At 34.5% G+C, this 19,551-nt stretch overlaps 2 protein-coding genes and 1 pseudogene across 2 annotated transcripts; 1 reads left to right on the forward strand and 2 right to left on the reverse strand.

The window, feature by feature from the left end:
• Positions 1 to 2,876: 2,876 nt before the first annotated feature.
• Positions 2,877 to 3,766, forward strand: LOC145629068 (germin-like protein subfamily 3 member 2 pseudogene; annotated as a pseudogene).
• A 125-nt stretch (positions 3,767 to 3,891) lies between these two features.
• On the reverse strand, positions 3,892 to 5,987 carry LOC145629066 (protein trichome birefringence-like 36). The gene is made up of 5 exons (XM_081681544.1): positions 5,497 to 5,987; positions 4,983 to 5,154; positions 4,721 to 4,902; positions 4,473 to 4,631; positions 3,892 to 4,248 (listed from the first exon to the last, which is right to left on the reverse strand). The coding sequence occupies exons 1-5, from the start codon at positions 5,850 to 5,852 to the stop codon at positions 3,951 to 3,953; spliced, it is 1,167 nt and encodes a 388-aa protein (XP_081537670.1). The 5' UTR covers positions 5,853 to 5,987; the 3' UTR covers positions 3,892 to 3,950.
• A 2,084-nt stretch (positions 5,988 to 8,071) lies between these two features.
• Positions 8,072 to 17,563, reverse strand: LOC145629067 (peptidyl-prolyl cis-trans isomerase FKBP17-2, chloroplastic-like). The gene is made up of 3 exons (XM_081681545.1): positions 17,097 to 17,563; positions 9,593 to 9,637; positions 8,072 to 8,577 (listed from the first exon to the last, which is right to left on the reverse strand). Exons 1-3 carry the CDS (start codon positions 17,471 to 17,473, stop codon positions 8,223 to 8,225), a joined length of 777 nt encoding a protein of 258 aa, XP_081537671.1. The 5' UTR covers positions 17,474 to 17,563; the 3' UTR covers positions 8,072 to 8,222.
• Between the last annotated feature and the right edge of the window lie 1,988 nt (positions 17,564 to 19,551).

Raw genomic sequence — 19,551 nt, forward strand, 5'->3', positions numbered from 1 at the left:
TACTACCACCACTGATACGATCATCCAGGGGGTCATCATTATCCAAGCACCAGCCCATTAAGGTTTAAATAATTAAATACCAGTGGTTTAGTTTAGGAATGAGTTGTTGGTGCTTATTAGGTGGTGTTGTTTTACTTGCTTTATTCAATCAACTAGTAGACTTTTGTTTATTATAAACTAGATAAGCTCTGTGCGATGTACAACATAAAATAATTCTTTGAAATAAATATATATTTTATATATGTCTCTCATATGAGATAAATTATAGAAACATAACCATTAATTGCAATGCGATTCAGATCTAATTAATTTTGATGAACAGTAAATATTTAAGCAAATTATGCAATACGGAGTACTCTTTAACAGAAATAATTATATTTTGAAGCCGAATAGTCACCTATAAATTCATAATATAAAATATGGAGTATAATATAATATAATAATTGTCTTCAAAAAAAATTTATAATAATTTAAGGTTAAATAAATAAATAAATAAATAAGAATATGATGTCAGCACTTGATTTAAGCGGGAAAATTTTTAACATCAGCTTAACATGTGTACAATTTTAAAAAGTGATGATGTCAGCGGTTGTTGTTTTAGTATATTTATAGATAGATTCTTGTTTGCTATCCATCAAGGAGACGGTAACATCATTCACCACCCCAAGTTCAAAAGAAGCGTTCTTACTTCATGAAATAATAAATGCGTCAAAAGAAATGCAAATGAACAAATTAGACCATCAACATCATTGGTTATTACTCGGATAAACTCGGTGCTCTCTATTTTGAAATAGATGTGTTAGTTTGTCTGACACATTTGTTAATATACAAGTTTGACTGTTAATTATATAAGTGTTGACTCAAATGAACAATACAAGAGGGGGGGGATTGTATTGTAGAGAAAGTAGGGTAATTTTTGCAGAATTAAGAGAGAAACTCAAACAAAAACTAAAAGTGCAAAGAGAGATTTTACATGGAAAACTTCTTGGCCCTAATCAAGAAGAAAAACCACGACCACAAGTGATTTTAAACTCAACTCTTAATAATAATAGGGCAAATAACCTATTACAAATTAAGACTCTACACTCAAAGTTCCTCAACGAACTTAAGCACCCTTCAACTGATCCCTCAATCAGTTGATCACTCTAACTCTCTCTTTCTCCTTGCTTCACTCAAAGCAATAAACACTCTTAGAGTTTCCCCAAGCTCTAACCCAATACAACTCAAGATTAAACTCTAAATGCTAAGTACTAAGACACTCAAGGACTTAAGTGGATTATGACTCTTTTTGTAAGCTAAAAGATAGTAATGCTCAAGCGTGTTTTACTCAATAGAACACCAAGTCTTTTTATAGCGGAAGAAGGAAGTTAAAAACTACCGTTTTGCCTTAATCTCCATTCAACCACAACTTCCATAAAACTAGGAAGTGTAGATAATGGGAACTTGGGCAGATTGCTAATCGAATTAACAGGAAGTGGTTTTACTGAATTCATGATTTTTCTCAACCTCTTTGACAAAGTAAAAACACGTTTAAAAGATATTTTCCCAAAACAGATTTTCCAAAAAGTTAGCTTTGAATAAAACTGAAAGTCTTGTTTAAAAAGATATTTTAACTAAATGATATTTTTCGAAAATAAACAAGTTAAAATATGGAAAATAAAATCTTTTTCATATAAAATTAAATCCACTTAAATCCAATCAATTATCATTGTACTTAGCATAAATACAAGAAGCCTAAAATTAAAGATAAAATAAAATAGACTCCTTGGCACTCTGAGAAGCTTCGACTCTAGAGCTTCAGTTCCTCACTCAAGGAACTTGTCTTGAAGCTTCGACTCTAGAGTTTCAGTTCCTCACTCAAGGAACTTGACATCTGATTAACTTCTTTATCCTTCCATAGCAGACTTAGACTTTGAACCATGCATGCTTCATTCTTACTCCAGAATCTCGTAGCATAAACCTGTCAATAATCAAAGCTAAAACAGAAGTTAAACTAATTATGGTTTGCTTAGGTTCCTTGAGTCATCATCAAAACTTAGGGTCAACAATAAGTATAAATTATAAATTAATATAAGTATAAATTATGGAAAAATAATAATGTTGAAGATGTACATTAAAAAGAGTCTGAACTTGTATTTCCTCCTACAATACTAGTGTAATATTTCTTTAATATATTAGCAAAATATGGTGGTAAATTTCAAAATGGTATTATGGAACCAAAAGCATACAATGAGAATTATGAGAATATCGTTATGACCCTTTTCAAGTATTTTGGGTTTCTGGCATTGGGTTAGTCAGGGATGTGGCACAACATAACACAATACCAAAAAAAAAAAGGCACACTATTGTGTGTGTCGGGCCGTAAGCCATGCATGGACTGCATTTTTTTTTTAGAAGTACAATAAGGCATGATATATCATACTAAAATAAGGTAAATTCGTTTTAAGCACACAAACATAGCAGCATGTGGGCTTTAGCTATTCTTAGGCCGCTCTTTTAAAATTTTTGCACGACATGTAGCGAGTTGGCTGATTGTGGATTAGACATGACAACATACACAACCAAATTCGACCCAAAACCATAATTACTACTTTTCATTGCCTCTACTTTTCCATGTCACTGATCCACCAAACGCCTTTATATTCAATTGAATTGCACTTTACTTTTTCTTTTTCTTTTTTTTTTAAAAAAATAAAATAAAATAAAAATTGAAGCAGCCATATAAGACTGGCAATTATATGTGGTACTAATTAACAGACTGTAGTAGTCAATACTTGACTTCTAAGAGACTATTCCATGATGTTTCCTTACACCAAGGGAATACTAGTAAGCATTGCACCAACTGAAGTGGACATTTATCAGTGGTTTTAGCCTTGTGCTTTCAAATGCCTATAAAATGTTGGACATCTAGATAATGTTTTAGAGCTTTAATCATAGTCCTTATTAATTTTATCCAAGAAAATAAAAAAAATATGGCTCTTCCACTTGTATTTCTGTTAGTCCTTTCCATTGAATATCATACACATTTAATCTCAGCATCCGACCCGGATCCGATTGAAGACTTTTGCTTATCCACCGGAGGATCCAAACCCAGTGATACAAGCTGTATGAACAACAATGCAACAGTGGAAGATTTTATTTTCACAGGCATAAAATTGCCAGGAAACTTCACAAACACAGGTTTCACTTCAAAACCTGTTAATGCCAATGTATTCCCTGGGCTAAAAACCTTAGGACTTTCATTGGTGCGAGCTGACTTTGGCGTGGGTGGTGTTAATGTTCCACATTACCACCCGAGAGCTACAGAAATCGCGTATGTTTTGGAGGGAAAAATTTATTCAGGATTTGTTGACACTCAGGGAAAAATATTTGCCAAAGTAATTGAAAAAGGCGAGGTTATGGTGTTTCCTAGGGGTATGTTGCATTTCCAAATGAATGTTGGGGAGTCCCCTGCAGCTATTTTAGGGAGTTTCGACAGCCAGAATCCCGGCTTAATGAAAATACCATCAACCATTTTTGGGTCTGACATCAATGAAGAGCTTCTAGAGAAGGCTTTTGGGTTGAGCTCAAAAGATCTTCGAAAATTGAAAAAGAAGTTCAGCTCATCCTAAGTTTTTGATTAAATTCTGTTATCTTTACTGTACTAATCTTACATATTAGTGTATTTATTTACTGATGTGTTCATGATGATGTGCTGCTACATGCTGTTTTCATAGAAACTATCAGAATTCATATTTTCATGAAAGACACCATAATTATAATTTTATAGTAATTGTCATTCTTCTAAATGATTTAAAAACCCATTCAAACTAAAGACTAGTACTGTGATCAAAACACTACCTTCAGCTTTAGGTAATCAGAGTAAAATCACAGGAATGTATAATTGCGGAGGTAATTAGAGAAATATCGATTCACTTGGCTTACAATATTGGATAAATAATTGCCTTAGATTAGAGAATTGCACTTAGCATTTCATTCCAAGCATCAGGAACCCCAGGAAGGCACCAGTGACTGCAGTCAGAGTTGTGTTCTTTCAGATTTTGGTTTATTTCTTGTGCCAAATCTCTGCTGTACACCGAGGGGTGTCCGTCTCTTCGAAGGCCAGATATATTGGTAATATCTTGCAGATACACCGGAAATCTCATCTTTCTTAGAACTTCTTTGAGGATCATTGTAGGTCCAGCAATATGAGGGTGACTGAAATATAGTAGAGGCTCCTTTTGTTTGTAGCATTTCCAGCCATTTTCCCTGCCATAATAAATTTAATCTTAAAGATGAATCGACTTAATTAGATTGAAAAGGAAGAAAACAGAGTTTAATACTTTGTTGTGCGAGTAGGGAAATATGTAGATGCCAACTAGCTTAGCTGGTTAATTATCGAGGGGGAAGGGATCAAACCTCGACTCTGCCACAAACCTTTGTGGTTGAAGATGATCTTGGTTATTAAATAAGCATTTAGTTGGTGGATATACCTGTTGTGTCTAGGTGACATGCTGCGAAAAATGACCCGAGTTTTGTGAGGATCTAAATTTAAATCAACCCATTTAGCCCATGTTGTGAGTCCCTTCTCATAGGCAACCATTGGATTCAAATTGCTTATAATTCTGTTTCCTTCCATGAAATAATCCCACCTACAAACAGTTTCAAATTAGAGTATGATCTAAGCAAAAAAAACAATCATGCAGAACTGAACAAAAGCAAACAAAGCGGAATGTCCTACGCTCTAGACTTGATTGAGTGTGTCCACCAGTGTGCTGAATCGAACACAAGCACATCGACTCCTCTCCAATACTTTGAATTCTCTTCAATCATATCAAGATGCAAAACTCTCTTATGCTGAGGACTTCTTTTTAGTTCTACTAGTAGAGGTGCCCAAGAAAACTCAATCGACATCTCAAAGTCCTGAAATTAATCATTCAATTCAAATAATGAACCAAACAATGTAGCTTGAAACGCGAGTTATCTAGACATGGAGCATTTACCAGGGCATGGAAGGCCATTGTAGGACCATTGTATGTCACCCGTTTTCGGCCAGTTGGAATGACTCCTTGGACAAGGCAAACAAGAGACTCCCATTGGTTTCTCATTATTGAATCCCCAACTAACATTAATCTTTTTCTCCTCATCTTTCCCAGGAAATGAAGTGCATCAAATCTTGAATCAAGTAAGAAGTGGCATCATAATTTCACAGCAAGAAATTGTATCAGTTGTACTCAAAAAACTTATAAATTATGACTAGTTGACACTAGCATTACACTGCTTTACCACATAAATTTGGGTACAAACTCTAATATAGAATCAACTTTTTGGCCTATTGGGTTGAACTAATGTTATTTTTCCTAGAAGATTATCACATTATTTACTTACCTGGGAAATTTTGTCAAATTACTATACAGTGTTACAGTGTATGTTTCATCAAACATGGAACTATTTTAAGGGAATAAACAAATACTCCGTAGAAGAACAAGCAAAATAGCAAACAGAATATGTTTTTACCTAGGAATAGAACACTTAAAAGGTTGCCATCTCCATTTTTGATAATCCGAATCCGGGCGTCCATTCTTAAGGCAAGTTACAGCAGTGCTGAGATACGGGCAGCTTGAATCATAGAGAGGGTACGATTCATCAAACACCCATTTCCCCACTGTGAAGTCACACGATGACTTGCCTCCTGCCGCAGCTCGGTTTCGGGTTTGGGCCATGTTAAGCTCGCTAGCACTATCATCCTCATTAAGCCATGCCTCTTCTTGAACATCATCATAATGATCTGAAAATGACGTTGCATGAAACATGCTAAGGGAAATTATGACCATAAAACATAACAAATATTTTGGTGTTCCCTTCATCCTCATTTTAATTATGTTTTTTGTGGATTAGTGAACTAGCTTTGTGCTTGTTTTTATGCAAGTATAAAAGTAATAAAACACATTGTTAAGAAGAGATCCTGCTATTAATTAAGGTTGTCTTTTTTTTTTTTTTTTTTTTTTTATTTTTTTTTATTTTTATTTTTTTTAAATAACTTTTTTGGGGTGTAGAAGGTAGTCTCTTGTCTCGCCTTCCATTGCGGTGGAATTGGATTGCAAATTTATTGCAACTTGTGTTCTTCATTACATATTATGGTCACTTTATTTGGTGGAAGAGTAGTGGTAGGATGATGGTAATTGCTTAGAAAAAGATTAGGGTGATGTTACTTATCCTCATTTCAAGGGTAGTTAGTCTAATCAATACTGTGGAAAGAAAAAGTAATAATTTGATGATGATGATAGTTGTCTAGTGACTCAAATATATATATATATATATATATATATATATATATATATATATAAAATAATAATAATAATAATAATAATAATAATAATAATAATAATAATCTCCATTCACATATAAATGTATATATTTTGATGTTATTAAATTGTTGAATATAAAATAAGTTAATTAGTTATTCTTTCTAATATAACACGACCATAGAATATATTCGGGAACATGGGTTGAAATTAAACTTAATAAAAAATATATTATCTATGTTTCTTATTAGTTGCAACAAATGAGTATTATAATACATAAAGAATTGATTGTTAAAAAAAAAACTTTGATGATTAATCTTGTGGCCCATTGTGTTACATTTTTCTTTAGATACATCAAATTATTATAGGTTGGTTTGATAAAACAAAGTTGCATGGTTAACAAGAGGTTGGTCCTTGTGGTTATGAGTCTACAAAACTTTTTTTTGGGTAAATAGAGCCATAAGGGCAATATTATACACATAATTTAACGTGTTGTATACCACTCCAAGAATTTAAAGTCTATTAATATTGACTGAACTTGATTTAATTTTATTCAAGTCCGAGCTACCTATCTTTAAAAAAAATAATAAATAAAAAATAAAAAGTTAGCTAGGTGACATTTAAGATTAACATGGGATTATGAGATTGAAACAAACTGAAATTTGTTCCCCGTAACTGAAGGACTGAGTGGGACAATGCTGAATTTGTAAATTTACAATGTCAAAAAGCAAATGAGTCAAAATAATAACAGGCATGTTATTTCTGCTTCAAGGCTGTATCTAGTCCTTCACCTTTAGGCTCCTTATGGATATAATTGCCTTCACAAGTTTACAACAATTCACATAAACTCTCTACACAAACGGCTTTTAGGACAAAGCAATATTTTCAACCTGTGGACGTCATATAACATAGTTAGCTAAAGTCTTAAGGGTAATACCATAAATTTAAAATCAAATCTTTTCTAAATCATTTTCCTTTCCACATCATTAAACTAAATAGCGTTTTCAATCTGTTTCATCTGCATTCATACTCAATAACCATCATGTATCTTTCTGTGTGCGTAGCAACACAAAAATATAGCTTCAGGGTAGTGCACATTCATAATATTAAGCAAATCTTTTTTCAGTTTGCTTCTAATTATACTCCCCATTATACTCGTAAGAAACTTAAAGGGGGTTGTTTCCTTTGGTGACTCAACACCCTGATGATGCAGGAAACTTCAGACATTCTCTTAAAGGAAGAATACTGCAAATGTTTGGTCAATGCTTCACACAAAACCTCATTGCTTTGTACATCACTTACGCAATTTGGTTACAAAACCACATCGCTTTGTACAGTGACAGAGTTCAGGAAAGCTACAATGAAGCTGAGATATGCTGCAGGCCTGCAGCAGTGGTGAAGCACGTCGTCGCTTGATTTTTTGTTGAATATACAAGCAACTCCTTCACACACTACAATATAAAAACAAGGAAAAACCTTTCCCCCAACCAATGTGGGATTTTTCCCTTTCATTTGTTTTCTCTCTCTCTTGTTTTTTTCCCCAACTCTCTTATTTTATATCAAGAACTTCCAACAGTTCCTCTATAACATTACGCAAAGCATTGGAACTTGACTTTAGATTCAAAGTTAGGAGTGACAGGGTCACTCTTTCCCTGGTTCAACAAACGAAGAGCTTCTTTCGCCCAAATAGACCGTATCCAACAACATTCACATGGGCTAGAGATCAAAGCAAATAACGCAGCTAAAAATGAAACATTACAAATAAGATAACCCTGTCATCCTAAATATTATATGCTTAATCTTAAATGATTCTTGTATTTTTTAAAAAAGTAGTATAAATATTCAAATGTACAATTGATAGCAAACAGAAAGTTTTTTTCGGAAGGCATTTTTTTTTTTTTTTTTTTTGGATAAAATTGCTACACTAAAAGAATTACATCAAGCAGGTGCAATAGAAACTCGATCAACCTCAACAATATACTCAAGGGTAGCACAAGGAGGAATAGAGATATCGGAACCAAAATCAGCACCATTGTCACAATAACCCAGTTTAGGAGGGACAATGACTCTTCTTTTACCTCCGGCCTTCATTGTCTTTAACACATACTCTATCCCTTCACACATTCCTCTAGTGTATGGCCTTGACCCCATTACAAGAGCAAGTGATCTGTTATTCTTACCAAATGTATCAACAAATACTTCACCACTATCTTTGACGCTACCTTTTAAGTCTATTACTACCAAGTCCCCTGTTCTTGGAGTAGCACCACCACCAATTCTCATGTCATAGTACCTAAATCAATGCGATGAACATGCAAATCAAGTAGATATTCTAGAACTAATACATTTAAATATTTTAGAACTAATACATGCAAATTAAAAAGTACATGTACAGCAACAAGACAAGCAAAATATTCTAGAATTTATACATGCATATCAAGTAGATATTCTAGAACTAATACATTTAAATATTTTAGAACTAATACATGCAAATTAAAAAGTACATGTACAGCAACAAGACAAGCAAAATATTCTAGAATTTATACATGCAAATCAAGTAGATCTTCTAGAACTAATGTACATGCCAATCAACAAATACATGCACTGCAAGAACACCTTACATTTTTACAGAAATAAATTAAAGAATTAATTAAATAAAAACTCAAGAACAGAAAACAAATGTGAGAATTTTCCTTGTATTTTTTGATTACTAAAAACAAAATATCTCCCTCAATAGTTTTATTCATTGTACTCACATCCTATTTATTTAATTGAACTGAAAAAAAAAAAAAAAATATTGATTGTAATTTGTGATTTGTATTCAAAAAAGAAAATACGGTGTATCATTTCAATGTGTATTTTTATATTATCAATTTTTATAAATATAATTTTCACTACTACACCATTAATTATATAAAATGGCATAGGCATGCATTGGAGATCAAGCAAAATGCACATAAGCACCAACAACAAGAAAAAAAAAAAAAGGCAAAAATAGTACAATTTTTGTTAAAAGACCATCTCTAAATTGATAATTAAGGCCAAAGATTAGGTTTTATTATCAACCACGCCCCTCACATAAATGTCTGTTAGACTTGAAATATCAATGCAATTTGAGTTTTTCTATACCACAATGTTAAGGAGGGGTATATGAGATTTGGAGCCACAACATATATGTTTTTGATTGAGTTGGTATTTTAACTATTTGTTAATGAATATATAAAAATTGCAAATATTGAAAATGTTCGTAAAAGTTAGAAGAATGAAGAACTTACATTAACTAAGCAATAATAAAGTAGAAAATATACCTTATGCCATTTGGTAATATAACCTCTTCTTCCTTCTCCAAATCCCTATATATGAGAAAGAAAAAGGTTAGATGAACTTATTATCATATACTTAATTAAACGTAGTGACATAATAAAGCACAAAATGTACATAGGTTAACTATTGGTAACACTCTGATAATAAATAGTTACTTCATCGCACCATATATGTTAGATAATATGTTAATATTATCTTGTTAATATTCTGTAAAGATATATCTTGTGTAATTAGGTTTCTCATACTAGGTTGTAAATCCTATATATATTGAATTAATGAGAATGCCTCCGATAAGGAGAATTACACTATTCTACATGGTATCAGATTCCTCCTAGGGTTTTCTCTTTTCTCTTCTCTCACAAAACCCTAACGATCCTAGGCCTCCACCTAGCCGTCCACCACCACCATCACAACCGTCCCTCCATCTCCAATGCCAGGCGACGATACACCTCCCCCCCTCCTCCTCCTCCCACCTCCAACCATTTCCACCCCGCATATGCTGTTATAAACATCAAAAGCCTTATTCATGTCACCCTTGACCAAGAGGAAGCCCACTATGCTACGTGGTCCGAATTCTTCCAGATTCAAGCATGCGCATACAATGTGCTTGATCATATTGATGATAAGGTCTCTCGTCCCACGGACATCGATGATGCAACATGGAAACGTTTGGATGCTATCGTGAAAAATTGGATTTATGGCTCCATATCCAAGGATCTTGTCCACACAATCATGAAACCGGGTGCTACAGCACAAGAAATGTGGAATCGTCTCAAATAAATTTTTCATGATAATAAGCACACTACAGCAGTGTATTTGGAGGAGCAATTTAGCAACGCAAAGCTGGAAAATTTTGCTAATATGTTCGATTATTGTATGCACCTTAAACTCATTGCTGATCAATTAAGCAACGTGGATAATCCGGTCTCCGATAGGAAGATGGTCCTCCAATTAATTGCAGGTCTTCCCGAAGGTAAATATGACACGGTTGCTGCCTTGATTTCTCAGACCGAGCCTACACCAAATTTCAACAAAGCCCGATCTATGTTCATCTTAGAAGAAACAAGGAAGATCAAGCAAGAGGAGCATGGGCAACAAGCTCTTATTGCCCAAAGCACCCAAGCCGCAACCACCGCACCTCCATCGCAACACCAGCAGGCCGCCAACCAGCAGCGCACCGGTGGGGGACGTGGTGGTGGCCGTGGTCGAGGCCGCGGCACCAACAGTAACAAAAATGGCAAAGGTCGTGGCAAGGGAAAAGGTAGCAGTAACAATCAGCAGGCTCAACAAGCTTCTGGGCCACAATACCAGGCCCAGCAGCAGGCCCCTCAGTGGGGAAGTCAACCCAATTGGCCACAACAGCAATATGGGCAGTGGGCTTCACCACCCTGCCCATAACCAACGGGCCCAGCCCCTTCTTTAGGTGGGCAGCAGCAACAGGGTTCCGTTTTGGGCCCCCGTCCAACGCAGAACCCCCAACAAGCCTACTATGCGGCTCCGTCTTATTCCAGTTATGGGCCACTTATGACTCCCACCGGACTCGGTCAAGCTTACAGCTCTATGAGCCTTCAACCACCCGATAACGGATGGTATATGGACACCGGGGCAACTTCTCACATGTCTCGTGATTCGGGTATTATTTCTAAACTGTTTAATTTGAGTTTTCCTCAATATATTTTAGTTGGTGATGGCAAACGCATTCCGATTTATGGTTATGGCAATTCTAAAACCCCCCCCACCTAACCCTTCTTTCCACCTCAAAAATGTTCTTTATGTTCCTAACATCATTAAGAACTTAATTTCTGTTAGAAAATTCACTTGGGATAATTCTGTGTCTGTTGAGTTTGACCCTCTCGGTTGTTCTGTGAAGGACCTTTATACGGGGACAACTCTAGCGAGGTGCAATAGTGTGGGGGAGTTATATCCATTCTCAAAGTCTTCCGCAACTCATGACAATAATCAACTTTCCTTAGCTGCAATCTCTCCTTCAACTTGGCATCATAGACTTGGACACCCGGGCGAACCCGTTTTTAATTTTCTTAGGAAAAACAATTTTATTAATTGTAATAAGAGAGATAGCTCTCATTTTTGCTATTCTTGTCCTCTAGGGAAACATGTAAGGCTTCCTCCCCGTTTGATATTATTCATGCGGATCTTTGGACATCTCCTATTTCTATAAAATTGGGACATAAATATTATCTTGTTTTACTTGATGATTTCTCTCACTTCTTATGGGTTTATCCACTTAAATACAAATCTCAAGTCTTTGATATTTTTCTACAATTTCGAGCATATGTTAAAACACAATTTGAAAAGGACGTAAAAACTTTCCAATGTGATAATGGTCGTGAATTCGACAAATCTCCTTTTCACAAATTTTGTGCGGATAATGGCATGGTTTTCCGTTTCTCTTGTCCAAACACATCTTCACAAAATGGTAAGGCCGAGAGAATTATTCGCACTATTAACAATATATCTCTTACTATTCTTTTCCATGCCTCCCTTCCTCCATCATTTTGGGTATATTCTATTTGTATGATTGCTTATATTCTTAATATTCTCCCCTCCACAACCATCCAAAATAAGTCTCCCACCGAAGTTCTTTATCGTAGAGTTTTACGGTCATCTTCGCATTTTTGGTTGCCTTTGTTACCCAAATATTAGTGCCACCGCACCTAATAAGCTTGCTCCTAGGTCCAAACCGTGTGTTTTCTTGGGTTTTCCGTCTAATCATCGGGTTTTCTATGTTATGATTTGTCTTCTAACAAAACCATAATCTCGCGTCATGTCACTTTTGTTGAGGATCAATTCCCTTTCTCTAATCTTCAAATTTTCAAGGAATCCGATTATGATTTCTTGAACTCTGACTCTTGTGATGCTCTAACACCCTTTATTTCACCAAGCCCACCTTCCACTCCAAACACACGGCCCACCAGAAGCTCTTCAAACTCCCGACCAAACTCCCCCAAACTCTCCCATGCAGATTACTCCGCAGGTGGGCCGCGGGCAAAGCCTGCAGGCCGCACCCAACCCGCGGCCCATTCTGCCTTCACCCCTAACTTCCCCTTCCAGCCTGCATCTCTCCCCTAACAGCCCAGTGATCCAATTCGGGTCATTGCCTTCTCCCACCCCGGTCCAAAATACTCCTCAAACACGGCCCCTACAGCAGCCCACGCATTCCATGGCCACACGTGCCAAATGTGGGATTTTCAAGCCCAATCCCAAAGATCAAGCCCATGTCACGGTTCATGATATCTCTCCTTTACCTAAAAATCCGAAAAGTGCCATGCTTGACCATAATTGGAATGCCGCCATGAATGAGGAATTTAATGCTTTAACTAAATAACATACTTGGGATCTTGTTCCAAGACTGGAGGGGGTGAATATTATTCGATGCATGTGGTTGTATAAACATAAGTACAGGGAAAATGGTGAATTAGAGAGACACAAAGCAAGACTTGTTGTGAATGGCAAGTCTCAACAGGTTGGGGTTGATTGTGATGAGACATTTAGTTCTGTAGTGAAGCCGGCAACAATTCGTACTGTTTTGAGTATTGCTATGGGTAGAGATTGGCCCATTCATCAGTTAGATGTCAAAAATACGTTTCTTCATGGTGACCTCAAAGAAACGGTTTATATGCATCAACCACCACAAATCCCGATGCTCCCACTCATGTTTTTCGACTCAATAGGTCTCTTTATGGTCTTAAGCAAGCCCCCCGGGCTTGGTATCAACGGTTTGCTAACTATCTTTTGCAGATTGGTTTTGTTTGCAGCAAAAGTGATAATTCCCTCTTTATTTTGCGACATGGTGCTAATGTTGCATACCTCTTACTCTATGTTGATGACATTGTCCTCACAGCTCAAGTGTGACATTATTGCTCGCCTTAAGTCCGAATTCTCCATGACTGACTTGGGGAAATTGAGTTATTTTTTGGGAATTTCTGTAACACGAACAAAGGATTCTATGATTCTTTGTCAGAGTAAGTATGCACAGGAAATTATTCACAGGGCAAAGATGGACAGTTGCAAGCCGGTTGTCACTCCCGTCGACACAAAGTCGAAACTTGGAGCTCACGATGGTGAGCTAATGAAGGATCCCTCTCTCTACAGGAGCCTTTGCACTTCAGTACCTTACTTTTACTAGACCTGACATTGCATATGCCGTTCAACACATCTGTCTATTCATGCATGCTCCTAGGGAACCTCATTTTAACGCTCTTAAGCGTATTATTAGATATATCAAAGGCACTTTTGATCATGGACTACATTTGTATCGTTCTGCACCGAAAAGACTTATTTCTTACACAGATGCCGATTGGGGCGGGTACCCGGACACTCGCCGCTCCACTTATTGTGTTTATTTGGGTGATAATCTAGTCTCTTGGTCTGCAAAACGACAGGCTACATTGTCCAAATCTAGTGCCGAAGCAGAATATAGAGGTGTCGCTAATGTTGTTTCTGAATTATCTTGGCTCCGGAATCTTCTCTTAGAGCTACATTGCCCTATTCGACGGGCATCCTTGGTCTATTGTGATGATATTTCTGCGGTTTACTTATCTTCTAATCCGGTGCAGCATCAACGTACCAAACACATTGAGATGGACATACATTTTGTCCGTGACAAAGTTGCCCTTGGTGAGATCAAGGTCTTACATGTTCCGTCATCATATCCGTACGCAGATATTTTCACAAAAGGCTTACCGCGCCAATTATTTTTAGACTTCAGAGACAGTCTCAGCGTTCGACCTTCTCCCGTTTCGACTGCGGGGGTGTGTTAGATAATATGTTAATATTATCTTGTTAATATTCTGTAAACATATATCTTGTGTAATTAGGTTTCTCATACTAGGTTGTAAATCCTATATATATTGAACTAATGAGAATGCCTCCGATAAGGAGAATTACACTATTTTACAATATATACCATTATTAACTCTAACCGCATCTTATGCCATACCCATATCCATACGGCCATACCCTATTATTCACCCAAGTCCTCTTTAACTTTAGGACAAGCATTTGCTAGCTAGTTTTTTTTTTTTTTTTTTTTTTTTTTTGAAATTTTCTAGCTAATTGATTCATATGCTACAAGCCTATTCTCAAAGGATAAAAGAAACATAATAAAAAATAGGAGATGAATAAAGTTAAAGTTCCAAGCCCTATAACACTTTATTCATCTGTTTGGAAAAAAAAGTCTCAATATGACTTTTCCACTATTCAAATACACCGGTTTGACTTCGGTTGGTGATTCATGTACTCCCTCCTTTTTTAAATACTTTCTTCACTTTCCACTTCAGGTCCTTTTTAAATACTTGCTTTATTACCTTACTTAGAAAAATTTTACAATATTTAATTTATTTTTTTAAATTAGTAGACCTAACATAAATCATATTCTATTAATTTCATATTCACTCTCCTCCGACTCTTTCACCTTTTTTTTTTTTTTTTTTTTTACAATTTTCTATTCTTCAACCTATCCCACTACTTCCTTATTTTATTACTTTATTCAATTTCTCCTAAAACTCCGCACATGGAGAAATATAGCAAGTATTAAAAAAAGGATGAAAATAATTTTCAATAACCATTATAAACTATCATTATAGATTTATAATTAGTTTTTTTATAAACAAAAAAAAATTATTAATATTGTTGACAAATTTTGATCAAAATAAAGGATTACGAAAAATATGTTAGATATAAAATGATTAAAATTATATTAAGAATTTTATTTATAACTATATACATTTGTGTTAAAGATATGTCAATTTTTTTTTTCACTTTCAGTAATTATATTTAAAAGATTAGATAATCTAATATATATATATAAAGGGGAGTTTTTTTCCGAGTTTTTAGAGAGCCACGTAGGATCTAATTTTCTCAGCGCGCCATGTAAGATTATAAATCTTAATAGTAGCCAATTAAATAAGAGATTATTAATTTCTTTTTAGAATTAAATAATTCAAATGTCATGTAAGCAAAATTGACGAATGAGATTTTTAAGTTTAAATTAATTAAACATTATATATTATATTTTAATATTAGGAATTTTATCTAAATATATAACAAATTTTAGGCTCATAAATACAAAAAAAAAAAAACATTATTTAAAAAAAAAATCAAACAAACCGTGCATCGCACGGGCTTCATCTAGTTATTTTATATAAGATTCCTTTTTTATTTCTTTAATAGAATATTATTCCCAAAACAAAAAAAAAAAAAAAAAAACAAACAAACAAACCAGGACAAACAAGAAATGACATGTGTTATTGCTAGTGTATCTTTTAGTATATAGTTATTGATGAAACATAATCACAATAGTACTTGTCAGAATTGTTAACACATGTCCAACATTAACATCTTAGAAGTTATACTTAAATCATGTTTTTTTCACTTTATTTTTGCTAAAGTGAAATTATGTAAGACTAAACTTATTTTTAACGCACTAAAATTATCATACCACATTTTCTATTATATTTGTTCTTTTAAATTACTTATATTTACGGATCAAAACTTATTTTTATTTCAATAAAATTATTTTTATACACAATCATTCTAGTTAAATTTATGCATTTATGCTAAAGATAGCCATCACGACTTATCATGTACTCATACTCTCATAGCTAATGTGTCATACCAATTTGTTGTTAGTGTACAGGTGATTGGGACTACATTTGGTAGGGAGGACCCATGTTCGATCCCACGCAACAATAATTAGGAGGGAAGTGGAACTTAACCATACAGAATTGATCCCCGAATCCGGATTAGTTCAAAGGGTGAATTGGGTGAAACACAAAAAAAAAATAGCTAATGTGACGTATAATCGATTAAAAATTTAATTCGTAAATGATAAACATGATTCAAAATTCAATTCGTAAATGCTAAGCACAAAGTAGTGATATAGAGGAGATACCTACACTATTTTTGCATAGTTTTTGGATTTGAATACTTTACTCACTAATTCACCAAGCATCAATATCAAATAAAAATACTCCCTATTATCTGATCAAATGCACGTATGCCTATTAATTCTAGTCAATGCGTCAGATTCAGGTAAGATTTTGGGTCATTATAAAATATAATTAGTGGGTCAAATCAGGTTGATTTTGGGTCGGGACAAATCAGGTTCTTGCTTTCTCTCAAATAACTCAGAGTTTGGAATGGGGTCGGGTTAGGAGTTGACCGGTCTTTTTTATTGAGCAAAAGAGGGAGCTCTTAAGAACATACTTACAGAGTAGTTACAGACATGCCTCAAAGTATGAGCGAAATATGAGGATTAAATGCACGAATTGACAGGTCTAAATGCACACAATGAATACTTCAATTCAAATTCTTAAAGAACAAATAAAAAAAATTAGGATCGTTTTTAGGAATTTAATTAAGCGGTCATCAATCTCACATTTTCACCAAGAAGTAGCTAATGTATCATAAAGATGAACTTGTAAGTACAATTGAAAATAGCAAAGGAAAATGAAAATCATAACTTGCCTAGTGTTAGCTTGCTCCTGAGAAACTTCAAAACGAGTCTTAACTTGCTCAGAAATAACCCCAACAGCAAGAAAACCAACCCAAGCAAGACCTGCGCCGAGGCCGAAGCGCCGGGTCAAGGAAGAAGCTATCCAATCAGTTGAATCTGCAGTGGCTGAACCCTTAACATTATCATTCTTAATACTGGTATTATTATTAGTTTCTAATACTTTGGGTGTAATTGGCTTCTCTAAGGAACTTGAGCTTAGTTGAGGTGTTTGAGAAGGCGGAGTAGTTGGTGGTTGAGGTGGTGGTGTTTTTGAACATGGTGATAGTTGGTGTGTTCGTGAGAGTGGGGTGGAAAGAAATGGCGGTGATGTAAAGGAAGAAGAAGCCATTTTATCTTGATAAATTATTGATGATGTTTAAGATTTTCTTTCTTTATTTATTTGTTTATGTTTTATTGTATTCAAGTGTTCAAGATGATTTTTGATGAGATGATAAGTAGGGTGTCCAAATGACCACACATATGGGTCACTTTCTTGTGAGCCCACCTTATCAATTAGAGAAGGAGAAACATAATGACTATCAACCAATGCAAATATGCAATAGGGTCTATTTGTCTTCATCGAAAAAATAGGATGGCATCACATAGTTATAATACCCTGTATTTTTATACATATTTTATTTAAAATAAATATTTTAGGAAGTATTTAAATAATTTAAAATATTTTATTTATGATATTTCAATTATTTATTTTAAATAAGTTTAGAAATATTTTGTAAAAGGAAAGTTTATTTAATTAATTATTTTACTAAAGTTGAGTTTAATTTAGAAAAATTTTATTTTAGTAAAATTTTATTAGGAAAGGGGTTAGAAAGATTAAAAGGGGAAGTTTAGGTAAGAAGGGATTCCAAAGAAAGGGGTATAAATATTAAACACTTGGGCAAATTAAATTTTTCCCTGTGGAGAAGACCCAAGGTAAACTTTCTCTCTCTTCTCCTTTATTTTTCTCCTTTTTCTTTCTTTTATTCCCCTTCCCCTTGTTTTTGGTTTACCACCGCCGGCCACCACCACCACCGGTGGGCCGTCGGCCAACAGCAGCACCAGTTGGCAGCAACGGCTACCACTAGCGGCTGGCAACAGCCGGTGGTGGTGGCCAACCTGCTATTCGGGCTCCTTCCATACAAAAAAAAAATGATTTTTCTTTTAATTTTTGTTTAAACCTTAGATCTAATTGTTAAATATGGGTTTTGTGATTAATATTATGATGTTTGATTATAAGTAGTATGTAATTTAATTTTCAGATTTTAATTCTAATTGAAAAGCCCTAAATTCATAAATTATTAATTAATGAAGGATTATGATTTAGGATGGTTTGAGTCTTTGATTTAAGTGTTTTAAAGCTTAATCACAACAAGTTTTCATTAATATATAATGTTGGAATTGTTGGTAGTATATTAAAAATCAAGTTTCGTTAAGGAATTTTAATTACCCATTAATTGGGATTAAAGTATAAGATTCTAAATAAAATTTCACCTTATTTTAATTAAATTATGAGTGGTTTAATAAGAGTCTATATTGCTGAAAATTTGTATGGAGAGGATTTTAATGCTCTGTTATTATTTTAAATTGTAGGAGACTTTGAAGTGAGTGATTTCTATTAGTCGTGGCAATATTAAGATCGTATTCAATGTACGTTCGCGTACTTAGCATATTTTTTGATGATGTAGTAGCATGCTAGATATTATTAATTGATTACAAGTAGTATCATGCTAGATTATGAATGGAAAATTGTGATTTGGTTTATATTGGTGATTGACTTATGAAGCATGACTTATTTGTGATGGATTAATGATTGGAAATAATAGTTTGGCATGTTGAGTATGGACCATACTTATATTTATGGCATGATAGAAAGAATGTTTAATTAAACTAAATGTTTGATTTGGTTTGGAATATTAAAAGGAAATTTTATTATATTTCATATAATTTTTTTTTGATGCTATAAGCATGGGAAAGGAGTTATGTAAGTGTCTATATGAACGAGGAATAAATTGTATGTCGGTGCCTTAGTGCAGTTAAGGTGTTTTTAACACCGAGGGATAGGATTTGGCGCATTAAGCGTTTAAGGTGTCTTTGTCACCGAGGTAGATTTAAAAAGAGTTCAACATTAAATATTATGTGGTCACTAATTATTCAAGAATTAAATTGGAGTGTTTAATTGTTTGAATAATTATTATGATTGTATGATTATGGTTTGAGAGTCATCACCAAGTTTAATAAAATGTAAATAACATAAAGTGAAAGAGATTACGCACCAAAACACTTGGAACGTATACACCTTGAGTTTGAATATATGGGGGACTTATGGGGTTTTATATTTAACCTTAATTTCTACTGGGAGTACAGGACGCTGTATTTTCCTTTTATTATTATGCGCAGGAATTCCGCCACTCACGAGTGGCACGGTTA

This window comes from Chenopodium album, chromosome 4, assembly GCF_948465745.1.
Source record: "Chenopodium album chromosome 4, dcCheAlbu1.1, whole genome shotgun sequence".
NCBI classification, from domain to species: domain Eukaryota; kingdom Viridiplantae; phylum Streptophyta; class Magnoliopsida; order Caryophyllales; family Amaranthaceae; genus Chenopodium; species Chenopodium album.

Bases quoted from the DNA above. Each gene is read 5' to 3' on its own strand.
- LOC145629066 (XM_081681544.1), bottom strand. From the start codon at position 5,852: ATGAGGATGAAGGGAACACCAAAATATTTGTTATGTTTTATGGTCATA. The intron at 4,903-4,982 runs GTAAATGCTCCA...GATTAATTTCAG, and splicing joins CAATGGCCTTCCATGCCCTG to GACTTTGAGATGTCGATTGA. The intron at 4,632-4,720 runs GTAGGACATTCC...AACTGTTTGTAG, and splicing joins CACTCAATCAAGTCTAGAGC to GTGGGATTATTTCATGGAAG.
- LOC145629067 (XM_081681545.1), bottom strand. From the start codon at position 17,473: ATGGCTTCTTCTTCCTTTACATCACCGCCATTTCTTTCCACCCCACTC. The intron at 9,638-17,096 runs GCAAGTTATGAT...TCTCATATATAG, and splicing joins CAGGAGCAAGCTAACACTAG to GGATTTGGAGAAGGAAGAAG. The intron at 8,578-9,592 runs GTATATTTTCTA...GCATTGATTTAG, and splicing joins ATATTACCAAATGGCATAAG to GTACTATGACATGAGAATTG.